The sequence below is a fragment of the Crotalus tigris genome, unplaced genomic scaffold (genome assembly GCF_016545835.1).
Source record: "Crotalus tigris isolate CLP2741 ecotype Arizona unplaced genomic scaffold, ASM1654583v1 scf7180000024384.25900115:4084858, whole genome shotgun sequence".
NCBI lineage: Eukaryota > Metazoa > Chordata > Lepidosauria > Squamata > Viperidae > Crotalus > Crotalus tigris.
Window position 1 is genome coordinate 259,762 of NW_024100554.1, and position 22,372 is coordinate 282,133.

Here is a 22,372-nt window from a genome sequence, read left to right on the forward strand (position 1 = left end):
ATAGGCTTTACCATTAAATGCTGACATAAAGTTTTCTAGTAACATATTACCTGTTCAAAGACCAGGTAAAAACAAATACAGTTGGTCAAAAGGAGAAAGAACTGACAAAGGCAGGAAGAGATCGGAAGTAACTTAAGCATATTATCTATTTAAGTAGGTGAGGCATTAAGTCAAAAGGGGATGACCTTCTGGCTGCTTCATTGGGACAAAGGGTATCAAAAGATTATGAGGTTTGTGTGGGGGGGGAAGCATGGCAGTTCGCTGCAGGTGCATTTTCCCCCACAAAAACCAATTAGAATTTTTGGAATAAGCTTTAGAATAGTTCAACATATAATACAATTTTCAGTCTCAAGCTGTGATGGTACTGACATACTGTATTCACACATTAATTTCTATTGAATGCTTTTATAGATTACAATAATAATTTACTTGTACTCGGTTCTTCTAAATGTTCACTGAATGGCACGCAATATAATCATTGAAACATAACATAATTTATTAAAGTCTAAATGTGAAAAATGTTTACAAGTGGCTCACAATATAGCCAATATTTAAAATAAAAACTCAGCTCCAAGAGTAGCAAGGGTTAAAAAAATGGAGATTAATTTATACATTGATTTTTTTTTTACTATAACTGGCCTTTTTTAAATTAAGATCCTTTTTAAACATTATTAGTTTTTACTTCTTTCAGTTTTGTCAAATTCAAATTCAGAAAGAATCACAAACTTTTAAGCCACCATATGTGAGCATGTTGGATTTTTTAAAAAGGAACATTGGTCATTAAATAATAAGAGAATGGACACAATGCCTGATTAATGTTAGAAGGAAAGATGGCAGAGCAAGCCTTTTATTTATTGTCACTTCAGTGAGAATTTTGCAATGGGCTTTGGAAAATGGGATGTGACCTGCTGAGTGTCAAGTTCCTTTTGAAAGAACATAATCTTCAGGCAAATGTAACAGCTACAGCTGGATTATAGCTCTTGACTTCTTTCTTTCCAAGTGTTTGCCTTTTTATTTGTATCTGACCCTTCTCACCTTGCCTAGTTTCTCCTTGGTAATTAGTTAGGTAGCAACCTAGCAGAATTGTCATGTGCTGGAGGAGTATGAGCAAGCTATACAAATAATCAGAGTTGTACTAATACTTCTGTATGTTTTGCTAAGCTCCCTTTTCTTTCTTCATTTTCTTTTTGAAAAATCTGTGATCTTGAAAGTTGGCATAAAAATACAGACCTCAATTTAGGAGCCTTAAGACAGTAAAGTATTTTGATCTTTTTTTCCTGATGAACTTTGCTTGTATAGGCGTGCATATTTCTTTTGCGTATGATACATTAAATAGCCACTCACCAAAAGTATTATTGTCTTTTAGGTTTGAGTGTACTTTATTTTCTGTTTCTGGTATTCCTGCTCTTCCTTAACTTTGAACAAGTGAAATCAGTGATGTACTGGTTGGATCCCAACCTACGATATGCGACAAGAGAAGCAGACATTATGGTGTGTACCGTACACTGATAGCATTGTAATGAACATTTTGGTGTCTTGGCCCTAGTAATATCATGTGAGTTAGTAACAGTAGACAAACATGACTCAGCAGTTTGAAGTTGCTGTTAAAAAAAATCCAAATACTATTTTGGGATAATTAACAAGAACATGGAGTCCCGATTCCAGGAAGGAATTATTCTGTTCCGCTCTGCCCTGGTAAAACTCCATTGGAAGCATCACCATTCAAAAAAGACAGTCACAAATTGGATCACATTCACAGTTGGGCTCTCAGAGGTTGGTGAATGTTCCAGGAACCAAGACTTACGAGGAGTGGTTAAAGACTCTGTCTTTATTTAATTTGTGTAGGGTTTTTTGATGGATGGATTGTAGACTTGAAGACATGCTGTGTCTAATAAAAGTAATAATTAAGTCTATAGGGGTTAAGTGAAGCATCCCTCTGAATCCACTTCTGCAAGTGTTTAAGTGTTGCATCTTCTCATAGTTTCCCTTTGGCTTTCTACCGCAATTCTCCTGTGTTACTTGCATGCATAGGGATGCACAGATATTTAGGATGGCTTTTGAAGCAGCTGTGCCCACTCTTCAAGAGAACTAAGCAGCTTAGTGCTTCAAATAGCAGTTTGGAAGGCATCTGTTGCATATCTTTGCTAAGCCCTAGTAGGTGTATTCCACTGGTTGCCAAACTTCTGATACCTGCAGCTTTAGTGCCTTTCTTTTGTTTAAAAGACTGCCAACCTGAAAGCAGCAAAAAAAAAAACCCATTTATTTGTATCCAGTTTGGTGTTTATTTATGTGATATGCTTTACGTGGCTTCTGAATTTAAATAATGTAACTGAGTAGTGTATTATAAACAAACAGAAAAAAATAGTCATAAAACAGGGGACTCCACTGAAGGGGACCCAAACACCTGGGGAAAAGCCAGATCTTAACAATTTTTCTAAAGATGAACAGAGCTGGAGCCTGACAAATCTCGAGAGGGAGATATAATTTCAGATGGGCAGCTACTGAGACAGCCCATTTCCTAGGTTCCATTAAATAGCAATGTTCACATAAGAAACATGCCCTCCTTATGGGAGCGTAAGGCTGGGCAGATGTTCTTGGGAGCAGTGATCTTGCTGGTAATTTGGTCCTATGCCATATAGGGCTGAAAAGGTGATTAGCACTTTGAATTGCCCTCTGAAGCCTTTTGGGAGCCAGTGCAGCTCACGAAGTAGCAATGTCACATGAGTGTAGAGAACTATGCCCATTACTACCTGTGCCATTGCCTTCAGGACCAATTGAAGCTTGTGGATGAACCTTAAGGGCAGCTCCATATAGAGTGCATTGCAATAGTCCAATCAGGAGATGACTTAGGCAAGAGTGATCTTAAGCAAGGCCTTGCAGGCATGAATAGGTACAGCATGATGCAGGTGTGCAAAGCCCCCCCCCATCTCAAAGAGCTTTGAGCAGGAGCTGTGAGTCCAGGAGGACTCTCAGATTGCATACTGAGTCTAAACAAGACAGGATTATCCATCCAGGACCAAATATGGAAAATCTCCCAGCCTTGGCAGGGTTGACTTGCAACCTAATCTTATTTAAGAATAAAAATAATTATTTTTGGTCAAGAATCTAGTTCATTTTGGTGTGAATTTAGTTAGTCATATCCAGAATTATTTAGATTAATCCTCACACTTTTTCTTTTAAAGTCGTGTTTCTATTTTGTGAGCAAACGTGTGAGTTAATATTGTATGAAGAGGCATCTTAGTGTTGTCTAATAGTTCATGATGTTATCCAGATACATAGTGTAGCTTCTGGACAAGGCTGAGCTACAGAAAAGAATAGTATTTTAACAGTGTATTCTATTTCATCTGAAATTATTCTAAAATAAATTTCAGCTTCTATTGCCTTATTTGTCTTTCTTGTCTACATTCTTTCTTAATCATCAACAGGAATATGCTGTGAATTGCCATGTTATTACCTGGGAACGCATCCTAAGTCATTTTGACATATTTGCTTTTGGACATTTCTGGGGCTGGGCAATGAAGGCTTTGTTGGTTCGCAGCTATGGATTGTGTTGGACTATTAGCATCACCTGGGAGCTGACAGAGGTAAGTTGGGTAATGGGCACTGAAAAAAGATGAATGCACAGGGCACCTGCCGTGACTTGATGTTTGGTATGTGCCAAACAATGCTGAGAGCTTCATTGCAGTTGAGACCATACAGAAGTCTTTCCCAGTGGTGTGGTTGCAGAAATAAAAGGTATATGAAAAAGCACCTTTGGGATAAAAGGTATATCTTTGGAGTGAAATCTCTATTATCTATCTATTTGGCAGCTTGAGTCAGATGTGGCAAAATGTGCCCACCTTTTCATTTATAAAGGAAATAAATTTATATAGGATACCTACGCATGTATGTGACATAAATGTGAAGTCCCTGCAGCTAGTTTTATGTGGCAAAATACAGTTCTAATTCTTTTCTGTAGAATTAGCTCAGCTACAGTTCTGAGTATTCTTCAAGGGCAGCCCTTTGCTACAGTGCCTTGATGTAGTCCAATAGATCCCACCAAAGCCAACTCAGCAGACTTATTCCTGAACTCAACAGTGATTGCTCCAAGTGATTTTATTTAACAAATGTCTCAAAAAATCTCAGTAGTTCTTTAGATTATTAAGGATTTCTGACACATCCTTCCTAAAGTGCCCAATATTTTCTTCTGAATACTTGTTAAACCTTATTTTCTAGACCATATGGAAACTTAAAACAGGAAATGCAATGTTAACTATTATTATATTCTGTTGTGTCCATCTGCATGGATCTATATTAAATTAGTTGAATTAAGTCCAGCTTTATATAGATGCTAGCCTTCAAAACCTTTCCCTGGTAATCAGTGAATTACTGGTATGACATGGATAAAAGGATAGAACATTGTTGAAAATACAAAACATTTTCTTTAAATTAGGGCATTAAATAAATAAAACTATCACTAATATATCATAATTTATGATAAGACTAATTAAACAATATGCACACATACATATTGCTTAATTAATCTTCCCATAAATTATAATATGTTGTTTGTATGTATGTGGTATAAAGTATCATGATATGTGTTTGTATATGTGTATGTGTGTGTATATATTTTCAAATTCTGTTTTTTTATGTTGAAAAGAATCAGAATGAATTTCTTACCAAAATTTCTGTTGTATTCTGTAGCTGTTCTTCATGCATCTGCTGCCGAATTTTGCTGAATGCTGGTGGGATCAAGTTATTTTGGATATCCTATTATGTAATGGAGGTGGCATCTGGTTGGGCATGGTGGTTTGCCGTTGGTTGGAGATGAGGACTTATCACTGGGCAAGCTTCAAGTAGGTCTCAAGTAGTATCCAATAAACACTGTCTTAATATTATATTGCAGTTTCATAGGTATACAAGTAGTCCTCATCTTATGACCACAATTGAACCCAAAATTTCTGTTGCTAAATGAGACATTCGTTAAGTGAGTTGTGTCCCATTTTATGATTTTTCTTGCCACAGTTGTTAAGTGAATCACTGCAATTGTTAAGTTAGCAACGTAATTGTTAAGTGGATCTGGCTTCCCCATTGATTTTGCTTGTCAGAAGATCGCAAAAGGTGTTCACATGACTCCAGAACACTGTGACCATCACAAATATGAACCAGTTGCCAAGGGTCCGAATTTTGATCATGTGACCACAGAGATGCTGCAGTGGTCATAAATATGAAAAATAATCATAAGTCAATTTTTTTCAATACTGTTGTAACTTTGAATGGTCACTAAACAAACTGCTGTAAGTCAAGGACTACCTGTATAGTGAAAGTTGCCAATTACAGGGATAATTTAATTGTAGGCCATTTAAATAGATTTATTTAAGCTCATATTTATGAGCTCTTTGTATTATTGAAAATACTACATGTACTTGTGCTAGGAATTGTAATTTGGAATAATCTTAGTTTTCCAGTTATATCTACTGGAATAGATGTTGAGAATCATATGGACCCACCTATAGATTCATTTGGATGAGTAATCTAAGAACGTTTTTAGAAAGAACCTTTGTTATTAGTTTCTAATTGATTAGAAATTAGCTGATTTGGGCTCATAAGATAAGTAGACATGAACTTGGATGAGAGACGACCAGAAAAATCTTAGAAATATAGACTAGATTGTGAAATTAAAAATTATTGCAGGAGAAGATAAAGACAAACAACTTCCATTTCTTGCTAAATAAATGGACTCAAGGAAGTCCTTTCTACTGTGTGATTAATTTTGTGGGATTGGAGCATGAAAACAAATTGTTTCATATTGCTTCTTGTTAAGTATACCGTTGAAGGATGAAATTATGAAATGGTTTCCGAGGTTTCCTGTTTCTTTCTATGTTGAATTTGGTGCAAGAGCATTTTAAAAAACCGAGTTAGTTCCATCTTCTGAGAGCTGTGCCTGAAAAAACATTATTTCCATATATAAACCTTTGTTTTATCTATTTTCCTTTCTGGTTACTCTCCTTGTGTTTTACCCTGGCAATAGAATTAGAAGAACAAATCTGTCTTTCTTGATATACTTCTCAACTATCTACACTATGTACACAATCATTTATCCGTGTAACAGTAAATCCATAGAGCTTGAAGTAAAATTGATTTCATCTTGCAGTTGCTAGAATGCAGAAAGATGATTTTCAAATTAGTGTTTGAAGTTTTATTATTGATTGTGTCCTGCCAGAGTGAGAGGGAGAAATTTCTCTGAATGCCATTGTGACAAATAAACAAATAATGGTGGATATCCTTAGTTATTTTTGTGCTTCAGATATATGAAAGACATTAAGCAGGAAAGTTTTTTATCCTGGTAATTTAGAGGAGATTCCACTTCTTTCAGCCACACTGTTAATGCTCCAGAAGAGATCGTCAGGATCAGGAATGTGAATGCAGGACCTGGAAGGTCCTATAGAATTGAAAGAGGCTAGAATGGAAGTCACTGTTGTAGATTAGAAATGAAACCTCACATATGAGACTTTGAAGTGTACTTGGAAACTGTTTATATACATAAAAAGCAAATAGAAATTTCTACAAAGGCACCTTTAATGCTAACATTCACATTGATACAATCACTGGTGACTTTTTATTCACTTGTCCTTAATTCTAAGAACATCTGTCAAATGATTAAAAATTGGGTGGGATAGCCTAGAATTTTAATATCCTTTTCCTTGAAAGCAACTTTTAAAAAGTAGTAGTGTGTAGTAACAGTGTCTATCTGAGTAACATAAGGAATTGTTCTCTCAGCTTTGATACATTTAGGGAGGAAAGCCTTTGTGTGAATGAGCATTTTATTGCAAATTTCTATTGAGAAAATTGCTTGCTTGCTGAATAGATTAAAGGACTTAAATCTGCAACAATACCACAATTTTGAATTATGATCATTAAGCAAAACTGCAACATTGATCTCCTCCTTGTTTGCTTTTAGGGACATTCACACTACCACGGGTAAAATCAAGAGAGCCGTTTTACAATTCACTCCAGCAAGCTGGACCTACGTTCGCTGGTTTGATCCCAAGTCCTCCTTTCAACGAGTAGCTGGGATATACCTTTTCATGATCATCTGGCAGGTAAAATATAAATGAAGACTTTAGCTGATGTTCTGTTGGGGAGCAGATTATATTTGTTTTGTTAATGCAGGGGCCCTCAAACTTGGCCACTTTAAGACTTGTGGACTTCAACTCCCAGAATTCTCCAGCCAGCCATGGCTGGCTGGGGAATTCTGGGAGTTGAAGTCCACAAGTAACCAAATGAAATAATATCATTTGCTGGCTTGAATTCCAGGGAAATGCTAGATATACATATATTTGTTACAAAGCAGGAGTGCAATAGTTGTGCATATAAGGAATGATTCAAGCGTGATAATTCTCTTCAGATAAACACAAAGGGAAATGTATTTACAAAAGAAATAATAACATTATGATCTCCTTGTGAGATAATTTGCTAACTTGATCAGCTAAGTAGGCAAATTATTCATACAGGAAGCAATGCTACCTGTTTTTAAATACTATACTTATGTAATACATCCAACTACTTAGCATTTTCCTAAAATAATTTAACATTTATTATTTTTTTCCACAACTATTTATTCATACTTTTATTATGCAAAAGTTGAAGAGTTATACTCTTAATCTTAATTGGTAGACACATCTTCAAACTAATTCTTTTTCTTTATTGGTCTCCCTCCTGCCTCAAGATTCCTGTCCTGTTCATTGATTCATTGTTCATTCATTGGAGTCCTAGTGGACGATCACTTAAACATGAGCCAGTAGAGTTTGGCAGCAGCCAAAAAAGCTAATACAATCCTTGGTTGTGTAAACAGAGGTATAGAATCAAAATCAAGTGAAGTATTAGTACCGCTTTATAATGCCTTAGTAAGATCACACCTGGACTACAACATCCAGTTTTGGTCACCACATTACAAAAAAGTTTTGAGACTTTGGAAAAAGTGCAAACAAGAGCAACTAAGATGATTAAGGGCCTGGAGACAAAAATATATGAAGAATGGTTGCAGGAATTGAGTATGGCCAATCTAGAGAAAAGAAGGACTAGGTGTGATATGATAGCAATGTTCCAGTATTTGAGGGGCTGCTACAAAAAAGAGGGGGTCAACTTATTTTTCAAAGCACCAGAAGGCAAGACAAGAAACAATGGAAACTAATCAAGGAGAAAAGCAACCTGGAATTAAGGAGAAACTTCCTAACATTGAGGAAAATTAACCAGTGGAACAACTTATCTTCAGCAGTTGTAGGTGCTTCATCACTGAAGGTTTTAAAGAAAAGACTGGACATATCTATCTGAAATGGTATAGGGTCTCCTTCTTGAATAGGGGGTTGGACTAGAAGATCTCGAAGGTCTCTTCCAGCTCTGATTAACTAATTACAGCTGTTGTCATATAAACACTTTCCTCACCATAGCCAACATTCAGATCAGACTTGCACTTGGGCTAAAACAGCGTGGTTGTTTGATTCCATTGAACCTAGTTTGTAAATTAGTTTATGGTTTTGTATGATTGACAGATGAAGTTGTTGTGGGTTATTTTAATATATTAGGCTTACAAACCATGGTTTAGCATAGTGGCCCTCAACCTTTTGGGCACCAGGGACAGTTCTGTGCAGAGAGGTTTTTCTGCGGACCGGAGGGGGCGTGGTTTCATGTCCTGCCTGCATTTTGTGGGGATGGTATGCCGCAGCCCGGTGCCAGTCCACAGACCGGGGCTTGGGGACCCCTGGTTTAGCACATTGTACAAATCTAGTCTCTGGCATTCCCCCCTCCCATATCAGCCAGTTATGTATTGTTCCAGAACATCTATAATTTCATAATACCAGAATAATAAAAGAGAAAAATGAATGTGGTTTCTTTTATCAGTAAAATGTGACCATTTAAAACCAGTCTCATTCTTCTAATGGAGAGAAATACAATGCAAATTCTTCATTCGCTGCTACATAAATGCTGTATATATTGATTTCATATATACCATATATTAGCTAACCAACTCGCTATATAATTAAATAGCTATGCATTCACTAACTAAGTATATATTATTATTCTGGAATGAGCGAAACTTGTGTTATGGCTCTGTTTTTGTCATGTTTGTCCAGATGAATATATTTATTTTTCTCCCTGCCTCTTTCTTTTTAGTTGACAGAGTTGAATACCTTTTTCTTGAAACATATCTTTGTTTTTCAAGCAAGTCACTCTTTAAGCTGGGGTAGGATTCTCTTCATTGGAATTATTACAGCACCAACTGTGAGGTAATTTTTGACTGTTTTACATTCATCATTGTAAATCTTCACCTAGTTCCTTCTTATGTAGAGATGGAAGCCTGCTACAGAAAAAAACATTAATGATGGTTCAGCATACATATTGAGAATGCCAAGGAGATTTACTGCAATGTAAATAAAGAGATAGATATTATACAATTGAAAATTTGCCATAGGTATAGAGTATACCAGATTATAGTCCATTGCTATTGAGATAAATTATAAAAAACATCCAAGTTTGATATAATTATGGTTCTTGCCTCTAATAGCTCATTAATTTAACTTCGCTTGTAATTTTTTTCTAATATAGCAATTTTGTCCTAATGTAGCAATTGAAGAGGTCTTATTAATGCACAACTCAATTGTTATGTTATCTAGACATTTTCAGTGTTGCGCAATTATTAATTTGGTGGCTAACATTAATAGTTCCGTATTTTTAATCTTTTTGATTCTGTCCTATAAATAAATGCAGTCTAGCATTCCACATAGCACATCCCATTCTTGTGATGCTTCAGAAGACTTCAGATACATTCCAAAAACTCTCTGAAATGAGAGAATGGGGCATGCTGTTTGGAGAAAAACACAAGTGACCTCAGGAAAAAGGCCTGGCCTGGCTAGCAATAGCCTCACATATGGCCAATCTGGATACTTCTCGACAGCAGAGGTAGAAAGATGGTTACGATCAGCTGGGCATTGCAGGGACGTAGTATTGTAGTGGATGGCTGCAGTATAGGGCAAAAGAGCAGAGATGGGAGGAGATGTGTGGGAGAGATGAAGTGTCCTTGCAGGGCACACCAAGCTCCCAAATTTTGATCATGTGACCACAAGGGCACTGCAAAAGCCATACCTTCAGGACCAGGCATAAGTGCCATTTGTTCAGTGTTGTTGTAATTTCAAACAGTCACTGAAAAAATAGTAATAATTTCCCCTGTAAAACAGATTTACAGGCAACCACTTAATACGCCATTGTCTGCTTCTCTAAAAATATTATCATTTTTGTTGTTACAGGCAGTACTATGCTTATCTCACAGACACACAGTGCAAAAGAGTAGGAACTCAGTGCTGGGTATTTGGGTAAGTTGTTGCATATAGAATTCTTGAAATTCTTATTATCTGACTTACTGGCTGGTTTCATGCATTGTTTTAAGCCACCAGATGATTTTGGCTTAGCATGCTGTATAAGTTTGGTCATTCCAGTTTGGAAACCATAGTTTGTAAACTCATTGTAGTTTATTCAATATATCATAGTTAAAAATAATCCATGGCATGATCTGTGAATCTGTTTAATGAAGAAGAGGAAACAATTCCCCTCAAATCATGTGGTTTGAACGTTTGTTGTGAGTTAGATATTTTACCAGACTATAGTTCACTTTACTTCTTGTATGTGTTTTGTAGTGTCCATATGACTTACAGTGGCATAAAGAAGAATCCTAAGTCCTGTTGAGAGATAGGATAACATTCAGGTGTTTTCGCAATTTCCTTTTTCCATTGCTATTATTCCCCATTGGACACCATGCTGAGGAGTCATTTGACTCTCCAGAGGTGGTTTTCCATGTCTATAGGAGGCTGCAGGAAGGAGGAGAGGATGATCCAACCCTCTTGGCCAGCTTCTGCTTGTGGTTCTCAAGCCTCTAGGTCAGTGGTTCTCAACCTTTTTAATGCCACGACCCCCCCATCCGGTCGTAAGTCGAGGACTATTCAACCGGTCGCAGGTCGAGGACTATTCAACTGGTGCAGCACCGTTTGCAGAATGGGACTTTTGGCGGGCTCAGCAGGGCAAAGACAGCCTGGACAATTCCTATTGGCTTTTGAAAGCCAATAGAATTAGACTCTATTCAAGAGAGTCTATTCTATTGGCTTTCAAAAGCCAATAAAATAAAAGGGAGTAGCATAGCTAAGGAAAAGGGGAAAAAATGGCGGACTGCGTTGTTTGGCGACCCCCGTGAAATGGTCGTTTGACCCCAAATGGGGTCCCGACCCACAGGTTGAGAACCACTACTCTAGGTTTTCTGTTGCTTAACTTTTATGTACTCGACTCATTTGTAAGGAGGGTTCTAATGGAATTCTGATTTCAGCAAAAATATAAAAACCCATCCTTTGAGCATTGAGGAAGAATTAGTTTCCCAAATATTGTTTGGCTCTCTTTTTGGAACCACTTTGATGCTAAAGAAGACAGCCCAGCAACTTGGATTGGTTGCTGCTGCTTGTTGGACTCTCCAACTGCACTCTCGTTTGTTGGAGAAAGATGTGAAAGCTTGGACTGAATTGTATGATATCTAGACCTATTTCTGGCCATCGTTTGAAACCGTTATTTCCTTTCTTACATGCAAATACAAGAGAAGAAAGCAAACAATACCCATCTAAAATACGTTAGCCTTTCAAAAGTATTTCATACTATGAAGTTACAGAAATAGCAGGATTCAAACCAGTATGTTCTGGCCTTTTTGAAAAGCTTGCTTTACACTAGATGTGGTAGAAACATGCTGATTTCTTCAGCAGGCTTGGATGTCGTTGGGAACATTTTTCTGTCATCACTTGCTTTTCTGATCTATCCTCAGTGTCTCTTGTCAGTGTATTCAGAATAGCTATTACTCATTCTTCTGACAAAAAAGATAGAGAGACTTTCAAAGAATAGTCTTGCTTTCCAAAATGAATCTTTGTTAGATAGTATCAGTGATTTTAAAATGATGTAGAATGGAGAGGTGCTAGACCAGTGGTTCTCAACCTGTGGGTCGGGATCCCATTTGGGGTCGAACGACCATTTCATGGGGGTCGCCAAACAAGGCTGTCCGCCATTTTTTTCCCCTTTTCTTTGGCCATGCCCCTGGCACCCGGTGATGTATAAGTGGTTGGGGGTCACCACAACATGGGGAACTGTATTATGGGGTCACGGCATTAGAAAGGTTGAGAACCACTGTGCTAGACCAAATTAATATATTTTGACAGCTGAGGCAATCAAATTAGCAGAGTCTTGGCAGCTCATAGTATATGATGACACAATCAATAATAATAACAGTAATCTCCCAGCGAGGTACTGTACTATCTTGACATAGTTATTTGCTGTAAAGTAGATGAGAAGTTCAACCACACTGGACAGGTCTCATCAGAGGAGTCAGGTGAAGAGTTGTTGTTGTTGTTAATTGCGAAGTCGTGTCCGACCCATCGCGACCCCATGGACAACGTTCCTCCAGGTCTTCCTGTCCTCTACCATCTTCTGGAGTCCATTTAAGTTCACACCTACTGCTTCAGTGACTCCATCCAGCCATCTCATTCTCTGTCGTCCCATTCTTCTATTGCCCTCAATCTTTCCCAGCATTAGGCACTTCTCCAGTGAGTCCTTAACAATATGGTGAGATGTAATTAACAGAAACCCATACTGGATGGGGTCTTCACCATCAACAACAAAGACTGTGCTAGGCATCGGAGTTCCTGGACATCTGGTGACAAATGGTCTATGGGACTCAGGACTCTTTTTTTATTGCCTTTGATTTTATTGCAGTCATGGCAGACTTTATCATCAGGAGGAAAGCAGATTCTTTATATTTGCATCCATTAGAAATCAAGAAGAGAGGTTTTAAAAATGGGTATTAATATTCTGGTCAGTATAGATAGTTTAGCTTCATCACATAATGAGAAAGTATTACATTGTTAAAACACTGAAAGAGGCTAACATAAACTTATGAGAAAATATGTTGTCGAAGGAAAAGGAAAGAAAAAAAGCAGTGCCAATTCAATCTAAAACATTGCGATCCATTTAGGTGTGTGATATATTTTTTGGATGATCCCTTTATCTTGCTTTCTGATTCATAACATGACAGTGATGAGAAAATATTTCTCAAAATATGCCCAAAACAAACTGAGATTGTTAGGTTAAACAGAGTCTCAAACAGAAATTCAATTTATTTTGATTTTTTTTTTTGTCATCCTCTAGAGTTATTGCTTTCCTTGAAGCTATTGTATGCATCAAGTTTGGTCAAGATCTCTTCTCCAAAACACAAATATTGTATGTGGTATTTTGGTTTCTTTGTGTGGTAAGTGCATCTTTTCTCATTTAGGTTGCACACATTTATATTTTAACTCAGTTTCTTAACATGGTACCTTGCAGAAGTACTGGCATAACACCTTCCAGAAATCACCTATCTATTTAAGACAAGTTGTTTTTAACTCCTTGGTTGTTATAACCAGGAAAAATGCTGTGTTCATTCCATTCTTCCACTCAAACATAGGTAATTGCTATATCAAATTTTACTAGGATAGCACCAACCTTTTTTAGGTAGATGTCCTGTTTCATTGAAACACTTTTTTTTCAATAGTACCTTTCTCAGTTGCCTTTGTTGATTAAGATGGCTAAATAGGAAAATAACTAACGTTTTTACCAAATACATGCTGACAAATTCATAATAAGATTGTAATGTTTAATACAGATGAACAATTACAATGGTATGTTCTATCATCAAATATTCATTGTCTCACATAACAGGGAAAGATCCTACTGACAGGATGAAGGACAATCAATCCTGCAGATATTTTATGCTTCAACTTTGTTCAGCTCCAGACAGGATAGGAATTGTGGGAGTCCAAAACAGCCAGAATGCAAAAACCTGCTTATATCTGCTCTAGAAATTTATGTATACAAAGATTTTTTTTATTTCTTCAATATTTATATATCATGTTTACAGCCTAACACAAAGCAGACTCTGAGTGGCTTACTACTTGGAAAAAACAATAAATAAGAATAAAAATTAAAAATGCAACAGTCTTCAGACCAAAATGCAAACTTTTACAATGAAAGGGGCAATCAATTATTTGGATCAAAGTCATGATCAACACAATTTATAAAAACTTAATCATAGCCCTACTCATAATTTTATTTCTTTAAGATAACATAAGCAGGAGTCATAGAAATTGGTACGACTGAAGTCTGATAAATCTGTGCTTTGTAAAGATTGTTTCCTCATGGTAAACTAATTCTATCCTGGTAGCCATTTTATGAGAGCATTCATAGCATCATTCCAAAATTTGGCACCAAAAGCCAGCAGGAGATCAGAATGAGACGTCTTTCACTGGAAATAAGATCTTTCCTTCTAGTTTCTAGTACAAATCTCACAATCTGCTGCTTTTCTTCTTGAATTTCTGCATAGTGATGCAATTGTTTAGAAATATACCCAAGGTGCTTTTTCAAGAGGCAACTGGACTTTCTTGTCCGTTTGTTTTTGAAGACATTTTGCATCTCATCCAAGAAGCTTCTTCAGTTTCTTCAGAGCTGAAGAAGCTTCTTGGATGAGAAGCAAAATTTCTTCCAAAAAAAAAAAAAAAAATCAAGAAAGTCCAGTTGCCTCTTGAAAAAGCATCTTTGGGATAACCATGACCTGGATGACTGAGAATCTCCATAGACAGTTGTATACAAAGCTTCTGTCGTATTCTTATCTTTGTGAAGGCTCCCTGTAGTATTCTTCATTTTAGCAGTTGAGCATTCAAAGAACAAAGAACAGCCAGCATCGTGAAACCAGATAGTCCTCTGGTAATGACTACCTTGTGCTGAAAAAGTAGATTTACAACCAGTCTTCAAAACACCCCTGCATTTGACAGCCACCATACATATATGACAGTTGCAGTATCCTGTGATCACATAGTTTTCATTTGCAACCTTCCAGGCAGCTTACAACAAGCAAAGTCAAATTGGGGTGACACACTGTTGTGCTTAATGACTGTGGGGGGATTCATTCAGAACTGACATAATTTGGGTATGTTTCACTTAACAAATGTGTCACCTCGTGATGGGGTTGCCTCAATGGTGGTTATTAAGTGAGAACTGCATGCAGTGCCTACTCTTCATCCTTAATACATAGCCATACAAAGTTGGGACTAGTCTGATAGTCTCTTGAATCTGTTCTAATCGTTGATTTTGACTAATTTATTTAGAAAGCCAGCTGTCCAAATGTATTTGCATGGCATAAAGAACAAAAATCAGTGCTCATAAATCATCTGAAAATATTGAAGTTAGTATAAAGGGTTGCACTACAGTGTCCTGTATTTGTTTTAGTGTTTTAAGTGACCTTAGATTCAAACATAGGTCTACACATACATAAGAAGCCTTATTACCTACTAAAAGCCAGGACAGACAAGGAAAAGTGCACATTACTTAAAAAAAAAAAACCTGTTGCAATATTAGCAGCTCTTTTGACTGCTGTAAAAAAAGACCTCCAGTTTTAATACTGTCATTATTGTCTCTTTTGGCAAGTCATGTCATACCATGAGATTGGGCATAAATCCCCTTTAAAAATAAGTATTAAAAGAGCAACTCAAGGACATCTTCTTTTTCTTCTATTATAGGCTGTTACTACTTTTCTGTGTTTGTATGGGATGGTGTGGTTTGCAGACCATTGTGGACAACGAGAAAAGGTAATGTCTATGGAATTGCTGAACTTGGCTCAAGAGATTTCTTGCATTATAGACTGTTGCCCTCTGGATAAACATGTTAAAATATGTTAGCCATAACCTGTTGTCATTTAGGTGAACTTTCATATAGAGACATAATTTGTGTCTAAATTTAATTTATTTTTATTACTATTTGGGGAAGGGAGACTAGATTATACTTTTATTAAATAAAAATGTTCAGTGACAATATGCAACAGTTGCTCTTGCTGTCATTCTCTGCTTTTAACTTCCTGAAGGCTTTTGATTCCAAGCGCTACAAAAACAGAGGAAAATGGTGATTTGGTTGATGTGCAGATTCACCATTTCTGAGGTCTCTTCTATAATTGAGGCAAAATTCTTAGGCCTAAATCTGTTCCTGGTTGTCTTTTTCTGCATTCCACATACTTTTTCTTGCAGAGTAGAGTTGGAGAGGAAATTATCAGTGATCTGTATTTGAACAGAAGGGCAAAAGGTGGTGTTGAACAGGATTGCTGTCAAAAGGAGATTCAGGCAGTTCAAATGAGTATAAAGATTTATTGCAAGCCTAAGCTGTCTACATGAATCTGAGCTACTAACGGTCAAGGGAAATGAGTGGGAATTAAGAAGGCATTCAAGGTGGGCTCGACTTAGATCTCATGTGGGCATGCAGGGACTCATGACTGATGACATGTTTGATCTCTCCCTTGGGCTCAGCCTGGTTATTTCCTACATCTGCATACAGTGACAGACGAGAGCAAGGGTTCCTTTCTCACTTATTGATTAAATTTGTATAATTGAAGAAGAAATTAAAAAAAATTAACTTAGTTATCTCAGTTATTAAACTAATAGTGTTTCTTTGCTACAAGTATTCTCAAACATATCTTATTATATTTATCGTAACAGACATTGTCGGAAAGTGAGGATAGTTTGTACATCCCGGATGCTTCCTGGCATAATCCTACAGTCTCTAGAGGTACTGTCACTTGCTCTAGTATATTTATTCATTGTATCAATAACACCAAATTCCATTTAATTAAAATTTTCAGGAATCACTTGTGAATCTACTTTCGTACTTTTTGCTGCCTGATGATTTTTATATTATTCTTAGGATCTGTTGTAATTATCTCAAGAATTAAAGGGATTTTATCTAACTATGCATTATTTTATCTATTGAGAAATTCTTGACTATCCTGATCAGTCTATTCCAGAAGATTTTGAGGAATTGTAAAGGCTAATGTAAATATTTGTGGCTCCTGGTCAATCTGTCCTACCATATGCACGGAAACCTTACTCCACAGCTTTTAGTTATTGAGGTAGCTTATAACTCACTAACTTTTTATGCAATAATAAACTAAGATGCAACAAATATACTTAATAATTTAAATAGTTGCTGTAGCCCTGTGTTCAATAGGTGGAAGGATCCATGTTCAGTAGTAGGCTTTCACACCAAAACAGGATGTGAAAAACTCTGAGAAAAAATAATCTTCTTTGAATAATTAAAGTACTTTCTCAACTTCATAGCACTCAAGCATTTTCCATACCTATATTAATAGCAGGGAAGGAATTCACCTTTTGCTTCAGTCTTTCTGGATAGTTGAAGGATGCCAATGGCTTCTTTCCAAAGATACTCTCCTGTATATGTGATGGAACATATATATTCTTAACATCATATTTAAAATATATCTATAAAAAACTTGTCTAGGATTCATTATCCCTGAATTGTATCTGAAGAGGGATGAGCGGGAAGAAAGGAGAGGAGAGAGAAAAGAGTAAAGGAGGGGAGAAGGAAGTAGGAAGGTTGGAAGAGAAGAGGAGAAGTGGGGAGAAAGGGGAGGAGAGTGATGAAGGAAAGAGAAGAGGAGAGGAAGAAGAGGGAAGTAGGGAAGAGAAGAAAGGGAGAAAGAAGGTAGAGAAGAAGGAGTGAAGATACAGTGAAAGGGGAAATGGGCCAGCAACACCAAAAGTCATGTGTATGTATTTATTTCATTTATTAAAAGTATCTTATATATGAATGTAAAAAGAATGTATGTTAACATCTGATAAATATCACAGTATATGTATGGGGGAGAGTTTGGAAAAATAAAAAAATTATTAAAAAAAAACCTTGTCTAGAATTGTGAGGTAAGTTCCAAAGGAGCAAAATATATCTAGCTTATATACTATTTCATACACATTACAAAATGTGGCAATAATTAACATTTATGTAGAGTACTATATTTAAAATTATATAAAATTTCATAATATATAAAATTACATAAAGTACATCTGTCCGGCAGGAGCTTGGCCTAGCAGATCTTTCATGGTGTTGCCTGAAAACCACATGAATATTCCACAATAATCAGCTCACTTAATGGCTTGTAAAATTAGTTAGGGGCCAGCTTAACCACTAGATGGCATGTTGGTTTCAACTAAACTTTCAATATGCATTCATAATCCAGAATTTCTCTTGACTGAAAAAACTAAACAAAACAATAATTTAAGTGATTATCTCTTATGTGCTTTTGTGTATGTGCAAATTGCTTGTTAGGAATGGAAGACAGTCCACCCAAACACTCAAGCAACAGTGACAGCCATTCATCCAGGAGGAGAAATCGTCATTCAAAAACAAAAGTAACGAATGGGATTGGCAAGAGATAAAGAAAGAGAGAGAGAAAGAGAGAGAGAGACTGTCAGTTTCTAGATTTGTCCCAGAATCGTGCCTGAGAGCAAAGAAGGAAGACTGGGCCTGGATCTGAATTTCCTACTTGAAGGTCAACAAGAGATGAGGAGGAGATTGAAGGGAACAAACTCTTCAGTCATTGGAGGCCTTGGGCTTTGTTAAGAGGGAATTCATCTTTGTATTGCAAATCATTAGCTGCTGTCCCTTGCCATTAATTGGCTTGACTCTCTGCATTCAACACTCAAGACAGTTGAAAAGGATTCAAAGGCAAAGCAGTTGCTTGGTCTGGAGAGGTCTTGTGGTAGTGTGTATGCCTTATGAAGATCTTGTTTAGTTGAGAAGTATGATCCAAAGTTAACTGTCAGCCAGTTGGTTTATATGCCCATGGCTGTGAGTTTTTACATTTCGTTTTGCATTTTTGTGTTCTTCAGCATAACTTTTTGATTGCTATAATGCTTTTGCTTTTGGTAACTAAGCCCTTCTGTGCTATTCAGTTTTAGGAAGCAGCACTTCCATTTTTGAATCTGAGACTGCTGAGTATTACAAAGCGTATTCCAAATTTTTTGTAGTGTTTTTAAAAATAATATTTAATTCTGTTGAATGCCTTGAATTCACAATCCTATTATGTATGGATTGTGTCCATAGAGTACTTGTTAACACAGGAACAGATATTTACCTAAGCGTATAGCCCTTTGTTTTCTGGCGGCTACAGTATTTTCCATAAAACTGTTCCTTCTTTGAAGTATATCATGTAGGCCTTGTGACAAACAATAGTAAAAGTTGACCTTAGATTTAAAGCCAAATACATGCTGACGGTTTTGCAACAATCTCCTTGGCCTAATACAGCACCATTCAGCATTGCTATTTAAACAAAAAGAAAAGGAAAAAAGAAAACAAGGAACACTATACACAAACTCATTCAGAGTCTTCCTGGATTTTTTTCCTTTTTGTTTCTTAGGAAATAATCATAGAATAAATCTTTAATGTCAATTCTTAGACATTCCCTGAAAAGGAAATGAAGTATTAAATGTTAAGGTTCAGAAATGAAATAATTCTGCATTTTCTTTGCCTTTACTTCCTTTGTGTGTCCCATGTGGGCTGTGGGTCAGATTATGCCAAGAGTCTTGTCCAAGTTAACCAGTTAAATAAGAACCCCCTATTGCTAGCTTTGAGAATGCTACAGGCTATGCACCCAAGGTCTGATCTGTTGTAAAGGCTTCAGCATACAAATCAAAGGACTGTACATAGAAAAAGGCCACCACAATCCACACCACCTTTTGTGCTACAGAAGATCTGCTTTTTTGAATAGTAACACTGCAGCTGCTAAGCTGTGGAAAGCTGCCTTTTTTCCACTCATAAATGTCTGACCCTTGCATTAAGAACTGCTATAACCTATTTGCTGCAACTTTGCTAAATCTGTGCATGTTGGGATGGGGCAGGGAGATCCAAGTGAAGCTGATTTCTCATTCATATTTTGAAAATTGTGAATTGATCATTCCATACACATATTTGCATAATTCTCAAATATCTGTTCACTCACCAAGTTCTATTTCTTTATTCGTCAGTTGCAGAAAAACAGGCTAGTTGTTTTCCTCCTTTATATTCAGGACCAAAGCTGGTCAATTTTACTGTCCTTAGGAACATTTAAAACAAAAATATTTTGAGGTTAATAATTCTCATTCAAAGAGCCTTTCTTGTTTTGCAGATACTGGGGCATGCAGGATCTTGGCTCTGCTAAAGTCAATAATAAGATTCCTATTCACCTTGGTAGAGATTGGGCATTAGATTCATAGTACAGTTTAATATACAAAATACTGATTTTATAGATGACGTATGTGGATATCTTTATTGTACACAGGACGGGCATCCATATCTATCTTGCAAAACTAGAGTTTATGTTAATATTCCCTAATACTGAGATGGAGTGATCCATGTATAAGGGATAGGTTTTTCAATCTCTTGGTCCTGCAATGTTGGATCAGGGGATATGCCTTTGGAAGACCACCAGCAGCAATTGCCTCTCCGCATTCTTGTAATGCTTCAGCGCAAACCTTGGATTCTGGCCGAAATATTTTTAAAATATCTAAATATGGCATGTTAAAAGATGCATGACTAAGCTGAGTAGATGAGCACTCTGTAATTAACTCTTTTCAGGGACAGGAAGGACATCTGTGATCTGACCCTTTCATGTTAGTTTTCCACTTTTCAGAAATCCAATAACATCTTCATTTATGGCCTTTTTTGTATTGGTTAGCTTTAATGAAACATATTGCCTCAAAGCACCATTAGCCTGCAAGGATGATATGCTTTACCTTCCACGGCAATTAGACCTAGGCTGCTAGAAATAGGGGAAGCTGTGTATTCTAAATCAGATCTGTCAGATCCAAGTTTTTTCTTCACTGCTGCTGAATTGAAGAGATACACTGCTATTAACTTTATACTGAGAATTCTGGAGGATGCAAAATTGCTCCTGTTTCTAGACTTGCCTTCTGACTTCCCTGTTGCCTCATTCCATTTCAAAACATTTTAAGATTAGTATACAATCCAGTTTGTTGTGATTGTTTTTGAATTATTTTTTAATGTGGGATTATTTGTTTTTTAAAAAAGTGTTATTCTTATGGACATTGCAATACTGCTCTGTCATCTTTTGGTGGGGGATTGCCTTTTGGGGGGGGGAAGGAATATCTGATGCAAAGAGATTTCCACAAAGAGAATGAAGGCTAAGAAGGACATAGCGTAAGAATGAGCAAGACTTGCTGCTGCCAATATTCAACTTGAGCTGAAGGCACTACTACATATAAAGATTATATAAAATCAATACCGTATATACTTTTGTTTCTCACCTATGAGAAATAAACTTTGGACTGCCTGGAATTACTTTTCTAGTTTCTTTTGTTAACATTTTGTTTTAGATCAAAAACATTAGCATGGAATAAGTTGTGATGCTATGAGAATTGCTGTTGTCCCTGGTTTTTAATCTATGTTTCTTATCGGTGTGCATGATACTTGAAACAGTCTTCATGTCTTATAAACTAGAATATAAATTTCCATGCCCAAATAATCTTACCTAAAATTGATTTTCTACTCATTGGGGTAAATAGGTCATTACAAAAACCGTATCCTATAAATTCCAGTCTAACAAATTATTTGCACCTCTGAAAAATGTTTATTTTTAAAGTAAGTAAAATTCAGTTAGCTTTTTTCTTTTCTTCCACTGATTTTCATTTATTTGTTTGATGCAACAACAGTCTAAAGCTAATTTTAAAAATTAGAAAAGAGACAATCCCAAACAAGCTAAAAATACAAATTAAAAAAGAAAAGAAAAAAAACCTATTTCATACTTTATCTATATATTACTAAAACTCTTATTTCTATAACCATTAACTGGCCAAAGTGGTGCATCATAAGGCAATAATATTTGAACCAGAGTACCTCAAATGGGCTAACTTACACAAAGGATCCAAAATTGGACACCCATGACACAGTGGAATTGAAATTTTATAAAATACAGTATTTTATAACAGAAAAATGATCATAAAATAGTTTATGACATACAAAATGTCATGAAACAAACCCTATGCTGATGTTTGTTCTCTATTTCAACATGGGATATTTTCAAAATGAGCACATCTCTGGCTGTATCTCAATTTGGAGGCAGTATATTAGAATTTTTGTCATTTTCGAAGGTATTGAGGAATCTGGTAATGAAGTATCTCTGAAAAAAAAGACCTTTCAGACTATTGATCATTTATCAATTTTCACTGGTTTATTAATGACTATATTAAAATAAAATGTGATTGTAAAATATCAACATGTCTGTCATAGTATCACATTGCTGCATTGTTTTGACTTGTAGAAACATACTAGTTTTTCCAAAAGAGATAGATCACCCATTTTTGACAACCATTACTTGACATCTTGGAATAATACCACATCCCAATTCCTCAACATGTTTCTTTCAGCTGCCTCCACCCTGGATATAACCATAATTCCTGATAAACAAATTCCAAAGCTTTGATATACAGTTAACCATTGAATT

At 36.3% G+C, this 22,372-nt stretch overlaps 1 protein-coding gene across 1 annotated transcript in view; it reads left to right on the plus strand.

The window, feature by feature from the left end:
- Positions 1-21,207, plus strand: part of PTDSS1 (phosphatidylserine synthase 1) — a 36,706-nt gene extending 15,499 nt beyond the window's left edge. The window contains exons 4-13 of the mRNA XM_039328784.1: positions 1,367-1,491; positions 3,426-3,584; positions 4,687-4,838; positions 6,944-7,085; positions 9,157-9,269; positions 10,287-10,352; positions 13,210-13,309; positions 15,612-15,680; positions 16,578-16,647; positions 18,202-21,207. Coding sequence (XP_039184718.1) covers positions 1,367-1,491; positions 3,426-3,584; positions 4,687-4,838; positions 6,944-7,085; positions 9,157-9,269; positions 10,287-10,352; positions 13,210-13,309; positions 15,612-15,680; positions 16,578-16,647; positions 18,202-18,311 — 1,106 coding nt within the window. The 3' untranslated portion in view covers positions 18,312-21,207. The remainder of the gene's footprint in view (positions 1-1,366; positions 1,492-3,425; positions 3,585-4,686; positions 4,839-6,943; positions 7,086-9,156; positions 9,270-10,286; positions 10,353-13,209; positions 13,310-15,611; positions 15,681-16,577; positions 16,648-18,201) is intronic.
- Positions 21,208-22,372: the final 1,165 nt, after the last annotated feature.